Source organism: Sinocyclocheilus rhinocerous, unplaced genomic scaffold (assembly GCF_001515625.1).
Source record: "Sinocyclocheilus rhinocerous isolate Xijiao unplaced genomic scaffold, SAMN03320098_v1.1 scaffold200, whole genome shotgun sequence".
Lineage (NCBI taxonomy): Eukaryota > Metazoa > Chordata > Actinopteri > Cypriniformes > Cyprinidae > Sinocyclocheilus > Sinocyclocheilus rhinocerous.
The window spans coordinates 1,952,607-1,976,001 of NW_015641014.1; the positions used below are offsets into that span (position 1 = coordinate 1,952,607).

At 37.7% G+C, this 23,395-nt stretch overlaps 4 protein-coding genes across 8 annotated transcripts in view; 2 read left to right on the forward strand and 2 right to left on the reverse strand.

The window, feature by feature from the left end:
* LOC107753597 (creatine kinase U-type, mitochondrial-like) overlaps positions 1-4,334 on the forward strand; it is a 9,878-nt gene extending 5,544 nt beyond the window's left edge. For both annotated transcript variants that reach the window (XM_016569797.1, XM_016569796.1), the window contains 4 exons: positions 2,148-2,271; positions 2,609-2,743; positions 2,861-2,986; positions 3,902-4,334. In XM_016569797.1, coding sequence (XP_016425283.1) covers positions 2,148-2,271; positions 2,609-2,743; positions 2,861-2,986; positions 3,902-4,015 — 499 coding nt within the window. In that variant the 3' untranslated portion in view covers positions 4,016-4,334. The remainder of the gene's footprint in view (positions 1-2,147; positions 2,272-2,608; positions 2,744-2,860; positions 2,987-3,901) is intronic.
* A 488-nt stretch (positions 4,335-4,822) lies between these two features.
* On the reverse strand, positions 4,823-11,103 carry LOC107753595 (cation channel sperm-associated protein 2-like). Of its 3 annotated transcripts, none has more exons than XM_016569794.1 (10): positions 10,640-11,103; positions 9,299-9,469; positions 9,114-9,182; positions 8,836-9,008; positions 7,258-7,419; positions 7,054-7,178; positions 6,791-6,966; positions 6,413-6,509; positions 5,301-5,569; positions 4,823-5,093 (listed from the first exon to the last, which is right to left on the reverse strand). In XM_016569794.1, the coding sequence occupies exons 1-10, from the start codon at positions 10,839-10,841 to the stop codon at positions 5,083-5,085; spliced, it is 1,455 nt and encodes a 484-aa protein (XP_016425280.1). In that variant the 5' UTR covers positions 10,842-11,103; the 3' UTR covers positions 4,823-5,082. The 3 variants fall into 3 exon arrangements, with proteins under 3 accessions (XP_016425280.1, XP_016425279.1, XP_016425281.1); XM_016569793.1 differs by having other exon boundaries at positions 4,823-5,098; XM_016569795.1 differs by lacking the exon at positions 9,114-9,182 and having other exon boundaries at positions 4,823-5,098; positions 8,836-8,918.
* A 917-nt stretch (positions 11,104-12,020) lies between these two features.
* LOC107753598 (protein disulfide-isomerase A3-like) lies at positions 12,021-17,593 on the forward strand. Its single transcript, XM_016569798.1, has 13 exons — positions 12,021-12,357; positions 13,727-13,805; positions 14,417-14,534; positions 14,618-14,725; positions 14,848-14,977; positions 15,076-15,192; positions 15,338-15,463; positions 15,934-16,116; positions 16,197-16,305; positions 16,419-16,547; positions 16,635-16,714; positions 16,838-16,895; positions 17,106-17,593. Exons 1-13 carry the CDS (start codon positions 12,221-12,223, stop codon positions 17,214-17,216), a joined length of 1,485 nt encoding a protein of 494 aa, XP_016425284.1. The 5' UTR covers positions 12,021-12,220; the 3' UTR covers positions 17,217-17,593.
* Positions 17,594-18,934: 1,341 nt separating this feature from the next.
* The window catches only part of LOC107753599 (treslin-like), a 13,969-nt gene continuing 9,508 nt past the window's right edge, over positions 18,935-23,395 (reverse strand). Inside the window, exons 19-22 of one of the 2 annotated variants that reach the window (XM_016569801.1) lie at positions 22,122-22,267; positions 19,996-22,018; positions 19,794-19,907; positions 18,935-19,458 (exon numbers count right to left, since the gene is read on the reverse strand). In XM_016569801.1, the coding sequence (XP_016425287.1) occupies positions 19,364-19,458; positions 19,794-19,907; positions 19,996-22,018; positions 22,122-22,267 (2,378 nt within the window). In that variant the 3' untranslated portion in view covers positions 18,935-19,363. Of the gene's footprint in view, positions 19,462-19,793; positions 19,908-19,995; positions 22,019-22,121; positions 22,268-23,395 lie in introns of both variants that reach the window. The other variant, XM_016569800.1, reaches the window with a different exon arrangement.

The window sequence follows — 23,395 nt, forward strand, 5'->3', positions numbered from 1 at the left end:
GAGAGAGAGGGGGGCGGGATCGGGAAAGGTCCATGAGCCGGGACTCGAACTTGGGATGTGTGAAGCACAACAGCACTATATATCTGCGAACTGCCACAGGGCTATTGGGGCCAACATTTTGCCATTCTTTTACATTTTTTTAACTGGAAAGGCAGGCCACAAACACAAGCCTTACAGTTTCAAGTTACTTCCATTATGTTCATCTTATTTTCATCCCATCAGATACGGGGAGGCCAATTCGATGAGAAGTACGTGCTGTCGTCTCGAGTCAGGACAGGGAGGAGCATCCGAGGCCTGAGTCTGCCCCCGGCCTGCACCCGCGCTGAGCGCAGAGAGGTGGAGAGGGTCGTGATTGATGCCTTGGCAGGCCTAAAAGGGGATCTGGCTGGAAAATACTACAGCCTCACTCTGATGAACGAACAAGAGCAGCAGCAGCTCATTGATGTGGGTATATTCACAAATGCGATGATATGTAACTCAATAAATTTTCATGCTGACCTTTCATTTTGCTATATAGGATCACTTCCTGTTTGATAAGCCTGTGTCGCCCCTGTTGACATGTGCAGGCATGGCTCGCGACTGGCCCGACGCAAGAGGCATCTGGTGAGTTTAACCTCAGTGAGGAGTTGAGTGGTTTGATGGCGAACGATGTCCTCTGACAGGACTGCGTTTCATCCAGAAATAGTCTGAAGCAGCCATGTGCTGTGGTTTGATATCGATCACGGAGTGTACCCATGGCTCACTTACATCTCCTGCATTATTCATCCTCTTTTTTCTCTTCTTCCTTCTGCCTGCAAGGGAAAGTGTGCCAGTGTTGCCAGACTCAATTTGGAAATTACCTTTGATTTAATACCCTGATGGTTTTCGAGCTAACAAAGCACTTCTGATGCCATTTGAGACTAAAAGTGAGACTAAAATGTAATAAGGTCAAGGGTAACTAGGTTTGGGAAATGAGAACAGATTCTTATTTTAAAAATAAAAGAACCATTTTGCCGATGTGGATGTATTGGCATATTAAATTACGCAACAAGCGTGAAACATAAAGCACAACTATTGTAGTCCAACTGAATGACTCTTATCAATTGGTTGTTTTAGTAAATGAAAACTATGCAGTGCAGTCAGTGCCATCCAGTTCCCGAATGAATGACTCTAAATCAATCCTTTTTACTGAATCAAAAACATACAGCTCAACCGGTGGAGTCAGATTCTCATACAAATGACGAGATACAAATGACGATGAGTCGGTTCCTTTTTTTTTTTTTTACAGAATCAGAAATATACAGCGCAACCACTGTAGTCCAATTCCAGATCAAATGCCTCTGAGATGATCCTTTTGACAAAAAAAAAAAAACATACAGCACAAGCAGTGTAGTCTGATTTCCAAGCATATGACTTCAATGAATCGGTCCTTTTTACTGAATCCAAAACATGCAATGCAGCCAGTGGAGTCCACTTCCCAAACAAATGACTTTAATGATTCGGTCCTTTTTTACAGAATCAGAAACATACAGTGCAATCAGTGGAGTCCGATTCTCCAATGAATGACTGACTCAGTTGTTGTTAGAAAATAAGAAATGTACAGTGCAAACCAAAATAGACTCCAGATCAAATGCCTCTGAGACGATCCTTTTGACTGAATCGAAAACATACAGCACAAGCAGTGTAGTCCAATTCCCAAATGAGTCTTTCCTTTATATTAAATCATATTGTTCATATGGTAATGTGTAGCAAAAGATACACATTTTACATTTTATCAGTAGTATTTTATAAATAGGAATGAATTTAATGTTTTAAAAAAAAAAATCAATATTATCGTTTAATATACTGTACGGGCATGTCGCCTTTTAAAAAGAATGAAAAGTCATTAATCATTTATTTTTTATGCAGTGCAATTTCCATATTTATGCAATGCAATATAAGTTCAAAAATTGTTAATGTAATTGTTCTTTCAGTTAGTATAAGGACTCTTCTCACCGAATATTCAAATCTGTCATATTCAAATCTCAGTGTCACCCACTATTTTGTTTATGCGCATGGTGGAGATCTCTTCCAAAAAATGTTGTCGTCACATGCATATATTTACAGGCCAAAGACATTGGCCTCAATATTTCTGCAGAAGATAATAATGAGATGCCTTTCAATTCCAGGCACAACAATGAGAAAACCTTCTTGGTTTGGGTCAACGAGGAAGACCACACTCGTGTGATCTCCATGGAGAAGGGGGGCAACATGAAGAGGGTCTTTGAGCGTTTCTGCAGGGGTCTCCAAGAGGTAGGGTCATACATGTGTATTGTGTAGTATGTGGCTCTCGGTCACTGTTAAAACTGCACAAGCCTCCATTATTTATCCAGCAGAGATGCTGCAGCTGTGTTTATTGCAGCTCAGAGCAATGCCCTTTTGTGGACATACAGTTGTAAACACATTGTCCTGCCAGACGGGCATCTGTGTGTAATTATGTGTATGGATCAGTCTTAGTCTGTTGCTCATTCTAAAAGGGAATCATAAATATATGTCGTATGTTTAATTTTTGAGCAGCTTTTTAATTGTTCTTAGTTAAAACAGATCACTCTTGTTATCTTTCTCACAAGACTCTCTCTTTGTCCCTCAGGTTGAGAGACTAATACAGGAGAAGGGTTGGGAATTCATGTGGAACGAGCGCCTGGGTTACATTCTCACCTGTCCGTCAAACCTGGGCACAGGGCTACGAGCTGGCGTCCATGTTACTCTTCCTCGCCTCAGCAAGGTCCTCGCTCTAGAAATACACTATAAACTTATGTCATGTTAACAATTTTGCACCTTGTTTGTCACATGCATGGTAATATTAATGCATTTCAATATTTATGTTCACTTTTTCTTGCAGGACCCTCGTTTCCCTAAGATCCTGGATAACCTGCGACTCCAGAAAAGGGGGACTGGAGGAGTGGACACCGCAGCTGTTGGAAACACTTTTGATATTTCCAATCTGGACAGGCTGGGCCAATCAGAGGTGAGTGGTGTAAAAAATAAATAAATATATTTAAGTTTTTTTTTTTAAATAGATAATGATATTCAAGTTCTTCACTACTTTGTCTAAATAAATTCAAAATAAAACACTAAAAAACAAAAACATTTTAAATGTTACAAGTAAATTTAGGCATCACAACATTATATAATGTACAGTATGAAAAATTTATTTTATGAGAGATTACATTTAACTGTGTTATCAAATTAATAGTGCCTTAAAGTGAGTGTGAGATGAAGGCTTAATACACACACACACACACACACACACCTGCCAAGGGCCATTGACGTGAGAAAAATGACCGGCCGTAAATATTTTTATATTTATATGTAATATCTGTATGTGCATTATTTCATTAAAAAGAGGCGGAAAATTGGGAAAACAGATTGCAATTTATTATAATTATTATTAATTTCTATTATTATTTAATCAAATTATAAAAAGTAAAGAATAAAGAAATATCACTATATCACTCTAATATTACTGAACTGCAAAGTATTTCATCATTTTAATGTATATAGATTTTTGTGAGAAGCATCTTTTACTGTGAACTGTGAAAAGATGACAGCACATCACACAGCACATCAGATTGCATATTTGTATAATTACAATGCAGTCTTTGTGATTTCATAATCACGCTAAACCATATTGCGTTTTCAGGCATTGTTCAAATTAATTAAAAAAGTTACCGGCCAACTGGAGAATAACAGTGTTTCAAATACTCGCCAAAGATGATTTTTAGTCGTATTTCGCATTTGGCGAGTGCTCATTTCAGGCCATGGGTACCGATATATTGTGGTAAGTAAATGATGATAGAATTTTCATTTTTGGGTGAACGGTTTCTTTAAAAAAATTTAATTACCTCACCATAACTTCTTGTCTCTATCAATGTGTGCTCAGGTCCAGCTGGTTCAGACTGTGATAGATGGAGTGAACTATCTCATCGAATGCGAGAAGAAACTGGAGAGAGGCCAAGACGTCAAAATCCCCGCCCCCATCAGCCAGTTTAAATAGACTGGCAGTCTTGCTTAGCTCCTCCCTTCTCCTGACTCCTCCCTCTTGTGTGTTCCTTCCTCCTTCAATATTCCGCTGATACTGATCCATAAGCATGTCTCTATGTTTCGCCAGACAAACCACACTCCAGTATAAAACAGGAGTGAATGTATCGTACATCATGATTGTGTTCATGTGGCGCTATTGATTTGTCACATTGTAACTGACTTGATTATGTTGCAATAATACTATAATAGCCATTTTCAAAATTTGCCTCAGGTGTCAGAGAATTAAACAGATGTTTTTGCTGAACGTTGACGATATAAATTGCTGAAGGGTCTCGGAGAGTGTTTTATTGTACATTTTTCTGTTGTTTTACATGAAGTAGGCGAAAAGCAAAACTATCACTGAAATAATTCACATTAAAGGTGCTCAGTCATGTTTTTATGTTGCACTGGGAGTCGTCTTGTACTGACACCTAGTGGTGTGGATGAAGCATTGCAGAAACGCTTTATTTGCAGTCAGCCATGATTAATTGATTCCATAAGTTCAAGTCCAGCTGGTCATGTGATTTCAAAATGACACCCCCATGAAGCGACCCAGTCCATGTAAAATAAAGTCGGCGTTATATATCGGCGTACTGCCCACTAGACTTTCGGCGTCGATGCCAAGGTGGCTTTTGAGAGTTCAATGCTCAAAGTCACTTTTGCTAATTGGGTAGAATCTGAGGTGAAGTCACAAGGCTTGCACATCGCATTATGTTAGAAAACGTAAATTAAAAATTTAGTCAGACAGACAGATTGATAGATTTAATAGAATTCATTAAAAACAGTCAATTGCCAACAAGCAGGTATCATTACAATATATCATAAAGATGAAAAGGTTTATTATCTTACCAATACAAATGTTACTAATGTCTACTGATGTCATTTTAGAAAGTATTTAAACTATATACATTTTAGAAATGAGTGTAAACTGTGTGAAAAAAAAACATCTAAGTCCCCCATCCAGTGTTTGTGACGGAGAACAGAAGTCACAGAGTTGGTTTGCTGATGCATTCTTCTTACTTTTCTCAGCATTCATGCAGGTTAAGGAAAGCCTGAACTGTCACAACAGATAAAAAGTAACTAATGACTTTTGTTATATTAAATTAAATTATGACTAAGTAAAAAGAGGAAATCGCAAAGGGGGTTAAATATTTTGCAGCATTGTATGATTGTATGAAAATACTCTATCCAGACTAGATCAAATATAATGTTGCCGTTGCAATTCGCTTATCATGAAAACGCTTGGTGTTCATACCCACCGAATATATCCTGGAGCCGGTCCATCTCCTCTAGGTTGCGCTGGAGCTTTTCCATCAGCTCGAAGTACCTGTGGAGATTGTCTTCACGCCAGCACTCTGTCTCACAGTCGTCCTGAAACTCAGCAGCCTGAATAAACGCTTCCAGACCCATGTCCCACTCCAGCTCATGTCTCGAGGTATGGCCGTCCAAATTAACATTTGGACTTGGTTGTTCTTCCTCATCTTTGACAGGTTTGTGGTCCTTCAGTTGGTTTGTTTGGCTTATCGCCCTGAAATCACAAATTGAATGTTTTAACATAGCGGTGGGCGATATGACCAAAATCTTATATCACCATACGAGTCATTTTATTTCACGATAACGATATATACTACAATAAAGTTATTTTTGCTTTAAATAAGGTCTTTATGATATCAAAAATTTTGATAACATAGAAATTTCATAATTCTTGACACCAGTGTCAATATTACAAAAAACGAATACTAGCCTAAATTTAAAAACAAAACAAAATTCAAGCTCACTGAAGATAAGTAAACAGTAAGCAATTAAATAAGAATAAGAAGCTAATTACAAGCAATAGGACAAATAACTACAGTAGAACAAATAAATAAGAAATACGTACACTATATAAAGTAATCAAATGTATAAAAATAATGCTGTGTAAATTAAACATATTTCTTCTTATGAAAGTTACAAAAGTGATTTAGTCAAGAGCAGTGAGAGATTTCTCTCTTTTATTCTTACAAAGATGGGCATTTTGACATATACAAGTGTGTGTATTTAACCATCCAAGGCCTATAAAGTGCGTGCATATAGAGAAATGAGTTCTCTTTCGCTGCTCGTTGCATTTCAACGGCTTAAAATCACTTGTTTTTAAACCGCAATGCTTGAAAACGCATGCAAACGAAAAGTTTTCGTGACCACGGTGCACAGCGATGTCACGTGAGTGTGTAACCGTGATAGAAACAATAGTCCAAAATCTCTACCGGTTGACAAATTTCTACCAGTTAATTGTGTCTTCCGGTATATTGCCCACCCCTGTTTTAATATGTTTAACAAGCCAACATAAACTACATGCATCTAGTAAATCAAAACATATTATTTGTTCACCTACCCCATATGACTTGCTTTGAACATCTCTGCTCTGCGCAGGATTTGCAATTGTTGCACCTCTTTGGAGAGATTGTTACGAATTTCCTGAAAGTCATCAACTGTGGAAATGAAGGAAACAGATGAAATGTTACAGTTAAGAATATACATGCACTACCATTCAAAAGTTTAGGGTCGGTAGGGCTTCTGGACAACCTTTTTTTTGTGTTAGAATTTTTTTATAGAGGAAAACATTTTTGGGAAGAAATATACCCAGAAAGGCACTAAAACACAATTAATTATTTTCACCTTGTTCTGGGTGTAATTTTGTGTATCATGCAATAAAGAAAATCACTGGGTTTAGAACAATCAATATTTCTTTATATATTGTAAGAATACTTACTTATAAGGGTCATAAAAACACAGGTCATCAAGGCTCCAAAAACAAACCACACCATAATGAACAATCCACAGAGTTGATGGTTTAGCTCTGGAACTCTCTGAATGTCTTTTAGTAAATCAAGCCAGTGCTCAAAGGTAAAAATACTGAAGAGTGTGATGAACGCACTGGATAAATCTCTAAAAAAGAAGACAAGCACATCCATTAAGAACAACCCACACCTTGTTCATAAACTGTTCAAGTTTTCACAATGAAAATGCCCTCACTTGAAATCCTTCTTGTAGAGCAGACCTTCAACGTTGGAGTCGGTGTATTTTTCGAACAGAACTACTCCAAACACAGCAAAAACTAAAAAGCTCATTACCAACACTGGAAATATCAACTTCACGGTCTGTTGAAAGTAGTTAGCATTGTTAGTTTTAATGAAACATTGTTTCTTACACAGTACAGGCTTATGGATAATTGCATACCCCACATGCATGGTAGATTATCTGCAACATAAGACGAATATCCTGGAATCTGGAAACAATCTTCAAACATCGGAGGACGCGAAACTGGACGAGAAGTTTCAAAAATTTTTGCGATATTAACGCACCTCTGAAGGTCTCGGGGACAATCGCTGGAAGAACAGGCTAACAGAAAAAAAATGTTACATGGGGTGTCATGTTGTCAAGTTGTTGACCACATGTACTTCAATTGATAGCACTTGATTACAGTTTGATTGATAAAAAAACAACATCTCTTGTTTCTCATCAGCAAGATGCTAACGGTCTAATCAGATTCAATGATCTATGCTAAGCTACAGCTAAAAGTGCTACCGCCAGACCCGGAGATCGGCTGAATGGATTCGAAAACGGTAAAACTCAACTGTTTAACTCTAGGGAAGTTGGAAAATGAGCCTATTTTCAAAAATAGTGGAGTGTTCCTTTAAACTACACCATACACCTTTCAGTGAACTGTGGTTTTACACGTGATTTTTTTTTTTTTTACATCTTTTACTTAGATTTGTTTGATACATTTAGCCTCTTACCTGTATCTCACATGCACTTTTAGGATTGAATTTTTTTGGTAAATTTGAATATGCATGCACAAAGATGTAACTGACATAACAAATAAACTATATCTAATGAACTACAGCCCAAAAGGGTGGAGAGTCAAACAGTCTAAATTTGAAAACAAAAAAAGAGGAGACGTCTACATTTCACTCTGCTGCCACCCTATTGATGAAGCATTGCAGATTCAGATGGTGAGCATCTTTTTCAAGTGAAAGTTTATTAAAGTAAAATTAATCAATTAATTAACTAATTAAAATATTTTGTTTGAAAACTTGGACTGTTTTTGAGTAGCATGATTTACAAGTTGAAATTACAAGTCATTAGTCATTAACGGAGTTAATTCTGGTAATTATCATTTTATTTTTTCTTATAAATTTCATATAATGATATATTGAAATAAAATTTCAATGAATATTGAAAAAAATTTTTCCCACATCACAGAGGTTTTGCTGTAATTCTTGTCAAATTTAAAATGTCAAAGAATTTCTCTTTTTTTTTTAATTAATGAAAAGTAGGTAAACGTAGTAAATAACAATAAACAAGGTAACATTCAAAACTTTGACATTTTTGCACAATAAATAACTAATAAGATGTTACTGATCAGATATGGTTTTAGTTGAAAAATATTAGGTTATGACTGTTTCATAAGCTCACGTTTCAGTGGGTCAAAATTAACCAGAGAATGTGCGTATAGTTTTTTAAAGCTATAGGACAGGAGGGTTAATGTTTGACAGTGTTGCAAACGGTGGAACTTTCCTATAACTTTACAAAGATAATAGTAAGCAATTTTTCATGCAAAAAATTACACTAACACAGATACTTGTTTGCGTCTTGTGGCTATACTATTGAAACACAAGTATAGCTTTTATTGAGTATTTTACGGATTACAAATCAACCCAATTCACTTCCACTGTAAGTGTCTCACTGTAACCCAGACTAAAGAAGACAAAGCTCAAATTAAATTAATATCGCTTCATTTTTAAGCATTCATACCATCAGAGTCACAGCAAAATCAAAGACGTTCCATGGACTTTTCCAAAACAGCCAGAAATCGTCCAGCCACTTCAGGATGATTTCTAAAACGTAAACTTGTAGTATAGACCAGTTCAGTAGTTGTAGAACCACCAAAAGGATGTCTATGCTTGGATCCTTATAGTCATGAAACTCTGAATACGCAAACAGAGATTGCTCATGAGTGATTTACATATTGGTCTTCTTCTTTAACCTATAACACGGACCAACTTAAAAATCGTGAGCTAATGACCTCTCACCTGCTTCTACTGATAGTAAAGAAACATTCAAAATGACAAGGACAAGCATGAGAGCTTTAAACAGACTACCTAATATATTTACGTTAAGGAGAGTACACTTTCAGACAGTCTCGAATTTAAAAACTGTGCTGCCTTGAACTTGCTTTTTTTTTGGAACACAAGATTTCTTATGTATAAAAGGATACTCTCTAAGATCCAGTGTGCAAACATATTCAGAGGAGGATATCTGGAATGGCGGTTCAGCACACGGTTCAGTCTGCGTTGCTCCAGGGTAATGCTGTCTTTTCTGTGGCGACTGATTTCAAACCTCACCAAGTGATTATATTCATTCTCCAGACTGGTGTATCGCTCCAGATCTAAGACACAAATATGCAGAAAACATTTTTTAATCATTATTTTCTTTGTTCTTTCCAGCTGATATTGTAATACCCCTTGAAAGTGAACCCTGTTACCATATTTATCAGCTTGTCATAATGGCAACTTGTCATTATCATGACATCATCATCCCCTTAGGAAGTGAACTCTTTTAAGTGCACTCATTTTTATCATTTTTTTATGTTAACTTATTCTAACTTGTGAACCCTGTTACCATTATGTCTTACAGTTCACAACTGATAATTAAATAGTAGTAATCTGTAAAAATAGAAGTAATTCTCTAAATTTGAAGAAGCACACACAATGTCAGTTTAAACCGTAAAACCTTGTTACCTGAGGGCAAATATATAGTGATGTTACGTTCAACACCGAAGCTTCTAAGCTTCGAAACAAGACATTTCACATTGAAGCTAGGGATGGGCGTATCGATCCGAAATATCGATATATCGATACTGATGCAAGTATCGAAAGTATCGATACTCAAACAATAAATATCGATACTAAGGTGTGTTTTATTTACCAGTGATTTTGTTTATTTAACAAAAAAAAAGAAGTGAAAACCACGTGACTGCTTCAGTGTCTGGTTCAAACGAAGCGAACCTCAGCACAGTTTCCTTTACATTATATTACATTATAATGTGTTAGCATTGTTTTATTTATTTATCGTAATTTATATATTGAGCTCAAAAATGAACTTTGGCCATGAAATAACAGTCTAAGGACTGAGGCAGAGATCATAGATGTAATTTATGAATTTATGTTTTATTTATTTTACTTATGTTTAGTGCCAGTACACCGACACAAATGAATGACTTTGACAATGACCATTATTCATATAAAATATAATAAAACAAAGAATCAGTTGTAGAACCAGATGTGAAACCACTGGCTGTAATTGATAACACTTTGGAAGGTGTTATTTATTTTTATGACCACTAGATGGCCACAGCATAAACCGTTTTAAAAAGCTTCGAGTTATGAACCTTTTTCCGACACAATTGTGTTGAAAGCTTCGCTGGTTCAGAACGCTTCACTTCGCCATCACTACAAATATATTTATACTCTAATATATATTAAAACGTACTAATATAGCTTCAGTCAGCAGCACATTGCAATTTAATAACACTTAAAACATGATTTGTATTACATACCAGTCACATCCTTGACGCTGTGTTGTGGTTTGTCTTTGTGCTCCTCGCGCTCTGGGAGAAGATCGCAGAGATCTGCCATGTTGATGAGTTTTGATCGAATAATCTGCGCTCTCGGAGAAAGGGTTTCCTCACTGGAAATGTTGTCCTCATGTTGGTTTGACTCACAGGTTTTATTTTCCTGACCTTTAATGACACTGCTCATTGTAAATGGGTGGCAAAATGTACAACTAAATTCAACCCACTAATTTGTAGCGAGCATGACGTCAAACAACATTTAACGGTCAAAGGATGTGAATGTTATCGCTTTAGTGACCCATTTATTTATGTGTTTGTTTGTTTATTTATTTATCTATTTATTTATTTATTGCGGGCTGGTCGATATTACTCAAATATAAATTGGCAAACTGAGGTGACTTGGTTGCGTTCAGTGACCAATATACCCTGTAGAGGGCAGAAGGACTCATTCTAAGTATATCTTTCTTATCTCGCTGAGATTTTCCATTTAAATAATATTGTAACACTGAAATAAAGTAACATTGGTTACTTGCTTAGGCTACATACCTGTCCAAATTAAATAAATAAATACTCAAAGACAAGAGACAAGGAATAATTAATAATAATAAAAAAAACTATTTAGATCTTGTTATGGGTATGGATATAATTGTCTTTACCTGCAAAGTTGTTCAGAAGCTTCACACACAATAAAGAGATAATTAATTTTGTTCCCTTCAGTGGGTTTCTTCCATAAGATGTATGTCACAATGTGTATTGGAATGTTGGATTCCCCAATAAAAATATTTAAACACAATGATTTTCTTCTGTTTTTTAAGTGTCCCCTTACTATTTTTGAGTATGAGAAACCGCTGCAAACGATTCAGTGTGAGTGAATCGAATGAATCGAACTGAATTGCTCTATTAGATGAACAGTGATTCATTCACGAATGTATCATTGCTAGTTCTGATTGTAAATAGCTGGGAAAAAATACACATAGCCTAGCATAATTGCTGAATAATTATTGTGAATTATGAGAGCACTAATCAAATTTTATTAAAAGCATTTTATTAGAGTTTTTTAAAATAAAAAAATAAATTGTTGATTTGAGAATGATCCACATGGCATGTCTGACATCAAGGAGTTCATGGTCATTTCTTGGAGTTCATTTCACAAATTTGATAATTTGATAAGTGACCTAGAATCTTCTGAGTTGTACAGTTTGGACATAGTACACTTTAACAACTAACAAAGCCAACTATTTTTCCTTGTAATGTGCAAACTGCAAAGATGAATTCCCCACCGGAAGTGTGTGTTTCCCGAGTTCTGATTGGCTGATTGCAACGGCATGACGCTGCTGAAAATCCAATAGTGAGATGCCACACTTTGGTTACTTTGAAGAGCTCCGGTTTGCACATCCGTGCGTCCGTCTGCGCTTTCTCTTTCATTAAGTACAGGGTGCCAGATCCAGCGGGCCTTTCTTTTGAACACTCCTTCCTTTCGCAACAACACCTCAAAAAGAAGCAATTAATTGAGGGCTACCGGGAAATTAATCATTTCCTTCACGTTTGCACTGAAAAGGGTTTGAAATGATGCTGGGTGTGCTGTTTATCGCTGCTTTTGCAGCGGCCGCGCGTGCGAGTGATGTGCTGGAGTACACAGATGATGATTTTGATAGCAAAATCGGAGATCATGACCTTATTCTGGTGGAGTTCTTCGCACCCTGGTGAGTGTATGACGATTCTGGCTTTTAAACTATCTTTTCTTCATGCAATTTAGAAAATCTGTACATTAAAACATTTGGTGCATTAGCGCTTACTCTAGATAATTATTAATAATTATAAATGTAATTATTAAGGTTTTTTCTAGATACCAATCATATAATGTAGTATTATGGAACTGCGTGCATAATAGGGGCTTTGAATAACACTACAAAGCTAGTTTGCTAAAGCCAAAGTAACTGCACTAGCTGCTTTTTTAGTCAAGTTAGAAGTACTGTATGCAAGGTTGTGAGATGCTAATAAGGAATCTGAGAAATGTATATGGAGTGAAAAAGACTTTTAAACGCTCGCTGGGATCAGAATGAATCCATGCAACTCCATAGTTGTGGAGGAAACTAATTATATCAGTCACTTCCTGTTTGTAGCTTTTCCTCTTATTTGCTAATGCTATGTAACGTTAGTGGATTAGTTGCCTGTCAGTCGCTCACATTATGCATAACGTCTCATAATGTGTTCTGTGAGGCGAAAGAAAGTCGTACAGGTTTGAGTCCACATGAGATTGAGTAACTGATGATGAATTCTTATTTTTAGGTCAACTGTCTCTTTAAGAACTTGCACTCTGCACATGAAGGCCAACATTAGTTGTTTGTTCTCTGTGAAATTGGATTTTTAGAGCAATTTGCAGGTTTACAGAATTAAACCTCAAAGTGTGTCGAAACAGATTTAATGTTTGTCTTAAGTCGCGGCTATAGAACGTTTATCAGATAGAAATCGCTGATGAGGGCGGTAACAAGGATGTTTGGAGGTTCGGAGATTGAGGTCTCTCTGCAGAGCAAAAATGGGCGTTTCTGACTGTGGGTGTTTCTAAATGATGCAATGAAAATGATCCCCCTTACCTAACCCCACCCCTAAACTGACCCGTCACTATGACTGCAGCCAATCAGGTAACATGGTCGAAAACGCCCCTCTGTTTTGCTGTCGCCCACCGATCTGGTAACGCCCATTACTTTCCTGCAGAGACCTATACTTGGAGGTTCGGCGGCCCTCCGTTGTAACGTTTTAATTGGTCGATGAAGTTTCGCTGGCCGTGTGTGATTGGATGACGCATTATTGCGTAGTTCAGCGTTACTGACTAACTTCAGACTAATTGATCAAAATGACTTACCGTGCCTCAGGTTTTATAGGTAGTTCAGGGGTAATTTACCTAAAACAAAAGCAAATATTGGCATTTACTGAGCTTCATATTTTCTTTTTTGTTGTTGTTATAAGGATATTCTAGTTCGAATAAAAGTCAGAAATCCACCAATCTGTCATGAGTGTATAGTAGACCAACTTTGCAAAGTAATAAACCTCATGTGTCATCTTCACTTTTAGGTGTGGCCATTGCAAACATCTTGCTCCAGAGTATGAGGCAGCTGCCACTCGACTAAAAGGCATCGTCCCACTTGCTAAGGTATTATCAAACCCTGCAAATTTACCTGGAAATCATTTTACGTAGTCTCATTATAGACTTTCATATTTTTCAGAGTGCACTTAATTGTACGTAATGTGCACTTGTAGTGTACAGATAACATAATATAAAAAAATAAATTTAAAAAACACTTAAGTGTATTTAAAGAAAGATAACGTTTCTTAAATTTAAGTTCACTTTTTTTTCTTTTTTTTTAAATGCTCTTTTTAGTAATGCCACAATATAACTTCACCCCCAAAATGAAAATTCTGTCATCTACTCTCCCAAAAGTTGTTACCAAACAACTGCTGGTATCTATTGACTTCCATCGTATGGGGAAAAATTCTATTGAAGTCAAAGGCTACCAGCAACTGTTTGGTAACCAACAACTTTAGGGTGAGTAACTTTTTTTTTGGGTGAACTGTCCCTTTAATTGCAAATATCATGCAAAAGTCACCAAAAACATTGCATTCATTTCACACTTATACTCGCACAGAATATTCTTTTATTATTTGCGTATGCTAAAAGTATACTGTAGTGTACTCTCTTTTCACAAGGGTTGACTTGGGTCTGGTGGAGGAATGCTCTTAATGTTCTTCTCTAATATGATCTAGGTGGACTGTACCGCCAGTTCCAACGTGTGCGGCAAATATGGCGTGAGCGGATACCCAACCCTGAAGATTTTCAGAGACGGAGAGGATTCTGGTAGCTACGACGGTCCCAGGACAGCAGGTGTGTTCTTGTATCTTGTGTGATGCCATATGTAGTTTCTTTATGAGATATTAATGCCTTCTGTATCTTCTTTAATCCAACAGATGGAATTGTTAGCCACCTGAAGAAGCAGGCAGGTCCATCCTCGGTGGAGCTCAAAAGTGAGGCTGAATTTCAGAAGTTCATTGGGCACCGTGATGCCAGTGTTGTGGGTAAGTGATGGTATTGTACAGTAATGTTTACTGTCTCACATTAGACCTGATTGTACTGTATTACTTTTTTTTGCATCAGTGCTCTTGACTATATTATATGTAATTGTTATCCGTGTGTCCAGGATTCTTCGCTGATGGAGGAAGTGCTGCTCAGGGAGAGTTCCTGAAGGCTGCCAGCGCTTTAAGAGAGTCCTACCGTTTCGCCTACACTAACGTAGAGGACTTATTGAAGAAGCATGATGTTGATGGAGAGTATGTGGCATTTTTCTGTTCCTAGTGATTTTGGTTTCAGTTTTGCAGAGAAATTCATTCTGTTTCTAATATTCTTTTTTTTTTAATGCGTGTTGCAGGGGCATTATTTTGTTCCGACCACCTCATCTCAGCAACAAATTTGAAGACGGCAGTGTGAAATTCACTGAGGACAAATTCACAAGTGCAAAGATCAAGAAGTTCATTCAGGATAACATGTATGTTTTAGCTTATGATCACTGTTAAAATGAGTGAAATAGGGCACTCAGTTGCTAATATCTGCATTCTGTTTACTATTAGTTTATCTGATGTGTGGTTTGGTGGTTGAATATGTAATATTAAATATTTTCCCCCATATGACAGTTTTGGCATCTGTCCCCACATGAATGATGACAACAAAGACCAGCTGAAAGGCAAAGACTTGTTGGTGGCCTACTATGATGTGGATTATGAGAAGAACCCCAAGGGTTCAAACTACTGGAGGAACAGGTAGAACTATTTTGTGAATTTGTTTGTTCAGGGACAGTTAAATTTATGTATATAGAAGTGGCATTTATTTTCAGTAGATTTCAAGTACTATGGAAATATGGAAGTTGCAAGGTTTTATTTATATATATATATATATATATTTATTTATATATACATACAATGAATCTGTCAAATAAGTTCAGATATTCAGACAACAATATATATATACACACACACTGTATGTGTATGTATGTGTTTTATATGCATGTAATCATATATGCCCACTTCGGAAAAGTTGCAAAATACTACATTTAAAAAAAATCTAAGAATTTTTTTTTATAGTGGATGTAAATTTTTCCCTTTATGGAAGTATTTTTTGTCTTTATGTTGAAAAGAAAATGAATTTATAGAATATTACTTTTCAACGAAGCAGTGTGTTTAAATGGTGATCTGAGATCAGACTCTTCTTGTCCTTGTGTGTGTCTCTCCAGGGTAATGAAGGTGGCCAAGAGCTTCCTGGATCAGGGGAAGAAGCTCAGCTTCGCTGTGGCCAATAAGAACAGCTTTAACCATGACGTGTCTGAGCTGGGTCTGGACGGCAGCAGTGGAGAGCTGCCTCTTGTCGGCATCCGTACTGCCAAGGGAGACAAATACGTCATGAAGGAGGAGTTCTCGTAAGTTGTTTTTTTTCTCCCTTTAACAAAGGACCTTGTTTTAAGCAGCAAAAAAAAAATCAATCCTTGTTTGTCTGCAGTCGCGATGGAAAGGCCTTGGAAAAGTTCCTGCAGGATTATTTTGATGGAAACCTGAAGCGTTATCTCAAATCAGAGCCTATTCCTGAGAACAACGATGGCCCTGTGAAGGTGCGTCAGGCTATTTTGTTTCTGCATATATCTTTTCATACATTTGTTTTCATAAATATATGTATTTTAAATTCTAGTTCACATAACCTGGAACTTTGTCCTTATTATTCCAGGTTGTTGTGGCTGAGAACTTTGACTCAATTGTAAATGATGAGAGCAAAGACGTTCTCATTGAGTTTTACGCTCCCTGGTGTGGACACTGCAAGAGCCTGGAGCCTAAATACAAAGAACTCGGAGAGAAGGTACGTTTTTAGAGCTTGATGTTGTATTGTTCACTATAAAATATTTACCTGAATGGTAATTTCTTAAATATTATCTTTATTTTACAGCTTTCTGACGATCCAAACATTGTCATCGCAAAGATGGATGCCACTGCTAATGATGTCCCTTCTTCATATGAAGTTAGAGGGTATGTAGAGACTATCCATCTTTTTCCCGCCAAAATTATGCTAGTGCTTTTTCTCTGGCGTACAAGTTATTGTTTGATTTGTTGCTAATTGGTTTACTCACAACCTGAACCTTTCGCTTTCAGATTCCCCACAATCTATTTCTCCCCTGCTGGTCAGAAACAAAATCCAAAGAAATATGAGGTTTGTGTTCCGATTTTATTTTTTTATAAAAAATATAAACATTTTTTACTTATAGCAGCCATTTTTCTTCAAGAACTCACCAGGGAATCAGTATCGGTGTAACACTAGGGACTGTAACACCTAGTCCTTTTATTGAATCTTTAAAAATCTAAACTTCAGTGTTCATTCTACCAAGAAACGTGAATGTAATCAGTCTTGTTTGACCATCAGGGAGGTCGTGAAGTCAGCGACTTTATTTCCTACCTGAAAAGAGAGGCCACAAACACCGTGGTGGTGCAAGAGGACGAGAAGAAATCAAAGAAGAAGAAATCTGAGTTATAAACAATCACAGCCCAACAAGCAAGGAGAGAATTTTTGCAGGAGACTTAAATTATATTCCAATCTTTAGTGAAGCGAGTGCTCTGACCCACGTCACAATGTCAGCCCTCTCTTGGGCCTGCTGCTCTGGGAACGCTGTGGAAGGCTGTGACGGCCAGATTATGTGTGATTTTTAGATAAGTGAAAGAGGTACAGATCTGTCAAATTGAGATTGTTTTCCCTACACTGTACCTTGGAGAGATGCACTTTTGAGACCAATTCTACATGTTTCTTTCTCATGGAAAAGGGGGATATGATGAATTATTTTTCCTTTTTTGTACCTTTTTTTTTTTTTTTTTTACGTTTGGAAGGATTGTTAAATAAAAGGCCCACTAAACCTACAATCATGCGGGTTTGAACCTTTTTTTTCTCTTTTACATAAAGTTTATTACAATGATTGCATGTGACAGCCACATTGAACTTGTAGATATGCAGTTACATTCAAGAGAACTGTGAATCTTGTACCACTATGAACAAAATACCTTCAGCCATTGGTTTGTTTTAACCAAAGATTGACCTCATCCTTATGTCTCACTGCTTTAAGAACATTAGTGACTGATCTCTTGTTGATGTATTTGTTCCAGAATTATAAAAAAAAAACTGCAGAAGCTATAGATAAGCATCTAAAGACTGATGGAACATTTTCAGCAGTTTTTCCAGGATGTTCCTCAGGTTGTAGAGCTGTTGTTACATGATGTGATCCTATTTCAAATGATGCTCTTTTGTAAATCACTTTTGTTCACTTTATCAGTTCGATTTATCAGGAAGTCAAATCTTAACAGTCAAAAAATGCCAGGCATATTTCTCTAAAGCAGGTTTTCATGGTATTGTACTTCAATAAAATGGAACTGGAAACAGATCCACATGGTGCTCTAGTAATGCACTAGATGGTGCAGTTTACACATCGACTCACAAAAGCACATGAGAAACTGATTCTTCTAAGAGAGGCCAAATGCCACTAGCTTCAAAATTGGAATACGCAACTTTAAAATGGCATCATATGTGTCGAATACATAAATGGTTAGAATACCTGGGCATCAAACACAAAACAACTGAGGATCACACACTACCAAATTTTCAAGTCGTTCTGGGGTGTGTTTCCCAAAAGCAACTATGGTTGCAAGTTCCGTCGTTACCAATAGAGTAATTCAATGGAACTAATGACCATAGTATGCCAACTATGCTTTTGGGAAATGCACCCCTGATCAACAAATTCGCAGAGAAACTAGGAGACGCATGACAAATGAAAATGTGTTCTAAAATCAGATCAAAATATCAAACATGTTAAATATCCTCCGACTGGATGAAATCATAATATGAAGCTAAAATCTGCAGACATGCTCTGAATTTTGGCAACTAGCATTGACTTGTCTAGACGGCAAATCACAGCAAAAAACGGTTACATTCTTGGCAGTCGCAGGTCTATGCAACTCGTAATCAGGCAAGAAAACTCTGAGGTACCACATTTGGTTTTGGCATCAACTGGTTTAGTTTATTTAGCAGTAGTTAACCCATAGTTTTAAACCTACCCGAAGAACCACAACTGAGATACTAACATCACGACTAATAACCCCTTCTATGTGAAACATTTCACCTTGCTTTTTAAGCTGGCTATTAAGTGTGTAGATATTTTACAAAAATACCATCATTGATTCAAGTGGCATGCGTAGGTTGAAGAACAACAGTCTTTATTAAAATAATCTGTTTACATTTATTTCACATTGACAAAGATGTCGTGAGCGAGCTGCCAAACTGTTAAGAAACACATGCTTCAATAAAATCCACAGAACAAGCAGCACACATAAATAAATCACTAACAAACAAGAGCAATTAAAGCTTGATTTCATTAGACAATGTTTCCACCTTATTTTTTACAATAAATGTTCAGACCAGTTAAAACTTGCTATGCTGTACTTAACTGATGCCATATGACATACAGTGTAGCATTTGTATAATACAAAATATACAATATTGGGTAATGCATTATTATACAAGCAAATGAGAATAAAGTTAGCTAAAACAGAGAATAAAACAATTATAAAAAGTTTTTGTTATTCTAAAAGCAACTGTGCAAGACAAGGCAACCAAAAGTACTTTTTGTAATGACAGACTTAGTCTAGAAGTTTCTTTCGGCTGTATGTCCTACTAGGTGTCCTTCGCCTTCTTGACTGGCAAAGAGGAGAGATATCCAGCTCAGACTTTGATCCTGCTGGGAGAAAGTATAAATTGTTATTATTAACAAACACTTAAAATGAACAAAACCTGATCTGATATTTTCCTCAGTCACTTTTTTTATTTTTGGTAATTTTGCTGCTTTTATTTAGATGACTATTAGAGGAAACATGAGCGTTGAGATCAGAAAACATCTTTTGCAATCTGCATGAGCACCAAAGCTAAATGTATCAAAGCATGTGCAATAAGTGCTACACCAGAGCTCCAACAAGAAAATGCATGTCTAATTTGAGGCAAATAATGCTGAAAATGTCTAATTAAGGCATCTACTCTGACCTATAGCTCTACATACACTTTTCATTGTCTCACCATTAAGTTGTGTTGCTTCATTGATTGCAGTTGATTTCTTGTATAACAGAGGTGACTGAGTGAGAGCGAAGATTCCACTGGCTGACACAGGTTTCTTTACTTTAGGGGTGTCAACTGAAAGAGGTTCAAGCCACAACGTTTACGAACATGTTACAGAAACAACAAGGAACAAGCTATGAATTGCACACAAGCTTTACTGTACCTTTTCTGCCCATCCATGCAAACTGTTCAGACTTCGTAGGGTCTCTAGCATCACGGTCTTGAACCACAGTCTCAGTCCAATCCATGTCTTCCGGTGAGCACTGATGGTCTATAACCTGGCTTGATCTCAAACCCAGTTTTCTTTGACTGACTGGGGTGCTCAGCGACTCCTTGAGTTCTTCCACCCCTTGAATACGGAAAACACCTTCAAGTTCTGGGTTCTCCAACACCCCAGGCTTTTCCAGGAGTGGGACCCCTTTGATGACCTGCTCTTTGCTCCCGCAAGCCTCGATCCGAGCTCTTTTCTTACGAGGCCAACTATTGAGGTTCTCTGGGGTTGACCATCCTCTGCTTTGAGGAGACGGAGTCAGTGGGGACGCCAATGGGGATTGGCTACTTGCCGGATAATGTGTGGGAGTGATCGACTGACATATGTATGTCTGTACACCCTTCCCAGGTGTACCTTTGGCAGGGGTTCCTCGACTGCAGAGTGATGGTGATATGCAGCCAGGATGTCTAGAACATTGTGCAAGAGGGCTGTCGACTTGTGGTGCCTTCACATTTGACATGTTACGGTGCACAATATGCGAGGCCACGCCCTTGTTTGCACTACTAGGTGCTTCACCTGCATTGAAAGAATTGGTCCTTCTTAACTTTAGCTTAGGCAGGCCTGACGCCTGCATCTCCATCTCCACTTCATAAGTAAGTGGTTGAGGAGTGGACTTCTTTCCACATGCAGGAGTTCGCCTTGTTCTTGGGGTGTAGATCTTTGGTGTTCCCGAGGAGTATCCAAGACGTGCTTCCGCTTCTCGTTGGCGCCGGTCTGGAGTTTGACGGAAGCCGTAGCTTCGGCTCGTCGTGGTAATGGCGGGGGTGGCTTGTTTTCCCTTAAATTCGAAAACCTTAGAGGATCTAGAGGGTTTCCTTGAGAAAGCGATGTTCATCTTAATGCCCCCTGTGAGTTGGGTCTTCACCACTGAGGCCTCAGATATATCAATGCTTTCATCATCTGTGGTAATGCTGAATTCAGAGCAATCAAACTGCTGGGAGTCTGAAGGTGACGTCTCTTCTGCTTTTCCATGGTTGATTTCGTTTTGCCCAATCATTTTGTTATCCTGTGGGAATTCTCCTATATTACTAGTGGGTGAACTACATTGATGGTAGATACGTGATCTAGGAGGACCAGAGGATGGTGATGCACTTAATTTTGCTGCAGACAGACCTTTATGAGGCAAAGGGCTGGATCCCGCAATGTCTCGAGACTTGTTAGGAGGCGACGAGGACTCTTTTAAAGGTGTTCTACCAGAGCGAGTGCACATCCTGTGTGTTAAGCTGGGGCTTTTTACGGGAGTTTGTATATTTGGTTTTAATGGTGAAGCACAGAGAGAAAATGGCTCGGAATCATTTTCTTGTGAATCAATGGAAGCAAATTCGCCAGACTTTTCAGTAATCTTGCAAAGTAAGCTCAATGTCCTCCTCATCTTTCCTGATCTCGTAATGGACTGAGATGTTTCTGGATCAACATTTCCAAGGATTTCAAGTGTCCTAGGCATCGTTCCAGGAGATGCCTTGGATTTCCTTTGGGGCACCTTGTCAGGTGTTTTGAAAACATTTCTTTCCTCTGGGCTGCTATTCTTGCCAGGTGTAAGCAGCCTTGGTGAGCATCTTTTTGTAAACATCGGAGACTCTGGCACATTGATTGGGTTTTCTGACAGGCGTTTCCGTGGAGATGGAGACCATGTCACATTCTTCTTTGGCGTTCTACCGTTTGGGCTCCTCAGCCAAGCGCCATTAGGAGAAACACAATCCAAGAGGTTTTTCATTGGTGTCTTGAGTATCCCCTTGAGTGGGCTTTTCTTGGGTGTCTCTACCACTAGACTCTTCGCAGCAGGTGACCTAAAAGGGCTCCCTCGCAGGGTCATCCCATTCTCTCCAACTGTCCGGTTTGGGGACCGAGGGGTTTTGCACCCAACTGCAGATCCTACTGGATCAGATCTTAACTTCTGTGGAGTTTTATTTTGATTCTGCAAAATAAATGTATCGCATTAATGCAAAATAGATGACAGGATTTATACAATCAATACTCTTTCAACATTTCAATTAACTGTAAACTGAAAGGGATATTACCTCAAAAACTGCAGACCTAAGTGACAACTCTTTGCTGCCTTGATCATCTGAGGAGGATGCTGTAGTGTGCCGTATGCGACCAGGGGACTGGGTAGCACCAAAAAGAAGCCGAACTGGCGACCTAACAGAACTAACATTGAATCCTCCTGCAAAATAAATACAAGGCCACTTTGAGAATGCACCAGCATATACACCTTCACAGTATGTTCAAAAACTAAACATTTTATGTCCAGAAGCTTAATGACATCTATTTTTTACTGTGTCACTTAGGGCTGAAACGATTCCTCGAATACCTTGAGTAACTCGAATAGAGGCTTCGTTTAGTCCATTTACTGTAACTACACACAGAACACAATGTTTCCCCACGGACCATTATTACTGACGTACAACCCGATAAACGCTGGACCAGACCATAAGACTGTATAAAAACAGGGACCAGACTTTAAAAAAAAAAAAAAATAGCTGGACATATTTAAGACCGTAAATCAATATGGTGGCTAGTTATAATGTCCCTACGTTAGCTATGTTTTGTGAAAGACTAAACGCCATTGTGCATAAAAATACCACAGAAAGAAAGTTAGTCAATATCACACAAAGAGTGCCAGTTTTCACCTCTAAAATCAGCATGATTACAAATGTGATTTTATTCAACAGTTCAATAAACAAGAAGGTAATATTATGAGACTTGCGTTTTTGACATTATATTGCCTGTTTTTGTTTTATTTTGCCAACAAAAAATTCCAAACACAGCCACAGCGCTGTTTTGCGTCTCTGTGCAACTTGACGGCGTTTCGTTCCTGAATGAATCAGCCGTTTAAATGATCCGGTTCAATCAAAATGACTCACTTCAGTGACTTGCTGCCACGTGCTGGTGGTTTTTTAGTTTTTAAAATGATTTGAAATATCAGTATTCAATGTTTTATGTTTAAAATAACAAAATATTATTTATGCATTTGTAACTGCAGGTTAAATGCATTCATGTCCCTCTGTGTGGGAAATTCATCCCATGCAGCTTCTGTGTTTCCTCTGCATTGCAAAGATGAATTTTGATACTGATATCATTTGTTTGGTAACAGCCCAAATGTCTTTTATTCTAATTGACTGATTAAATGTAAGAATTTGACTCAAAAGATGATGCACACTTTTAGAAAAAAAGGCTTTATAAAGGTAAAAATGCCCATAAAATGTAAAAATCAATTTAAACTTATTGGAACAGATTAATTTCTATCACTGCTGTGAACTGACCAGCACACAGAATATGAAGTATCAAAAAC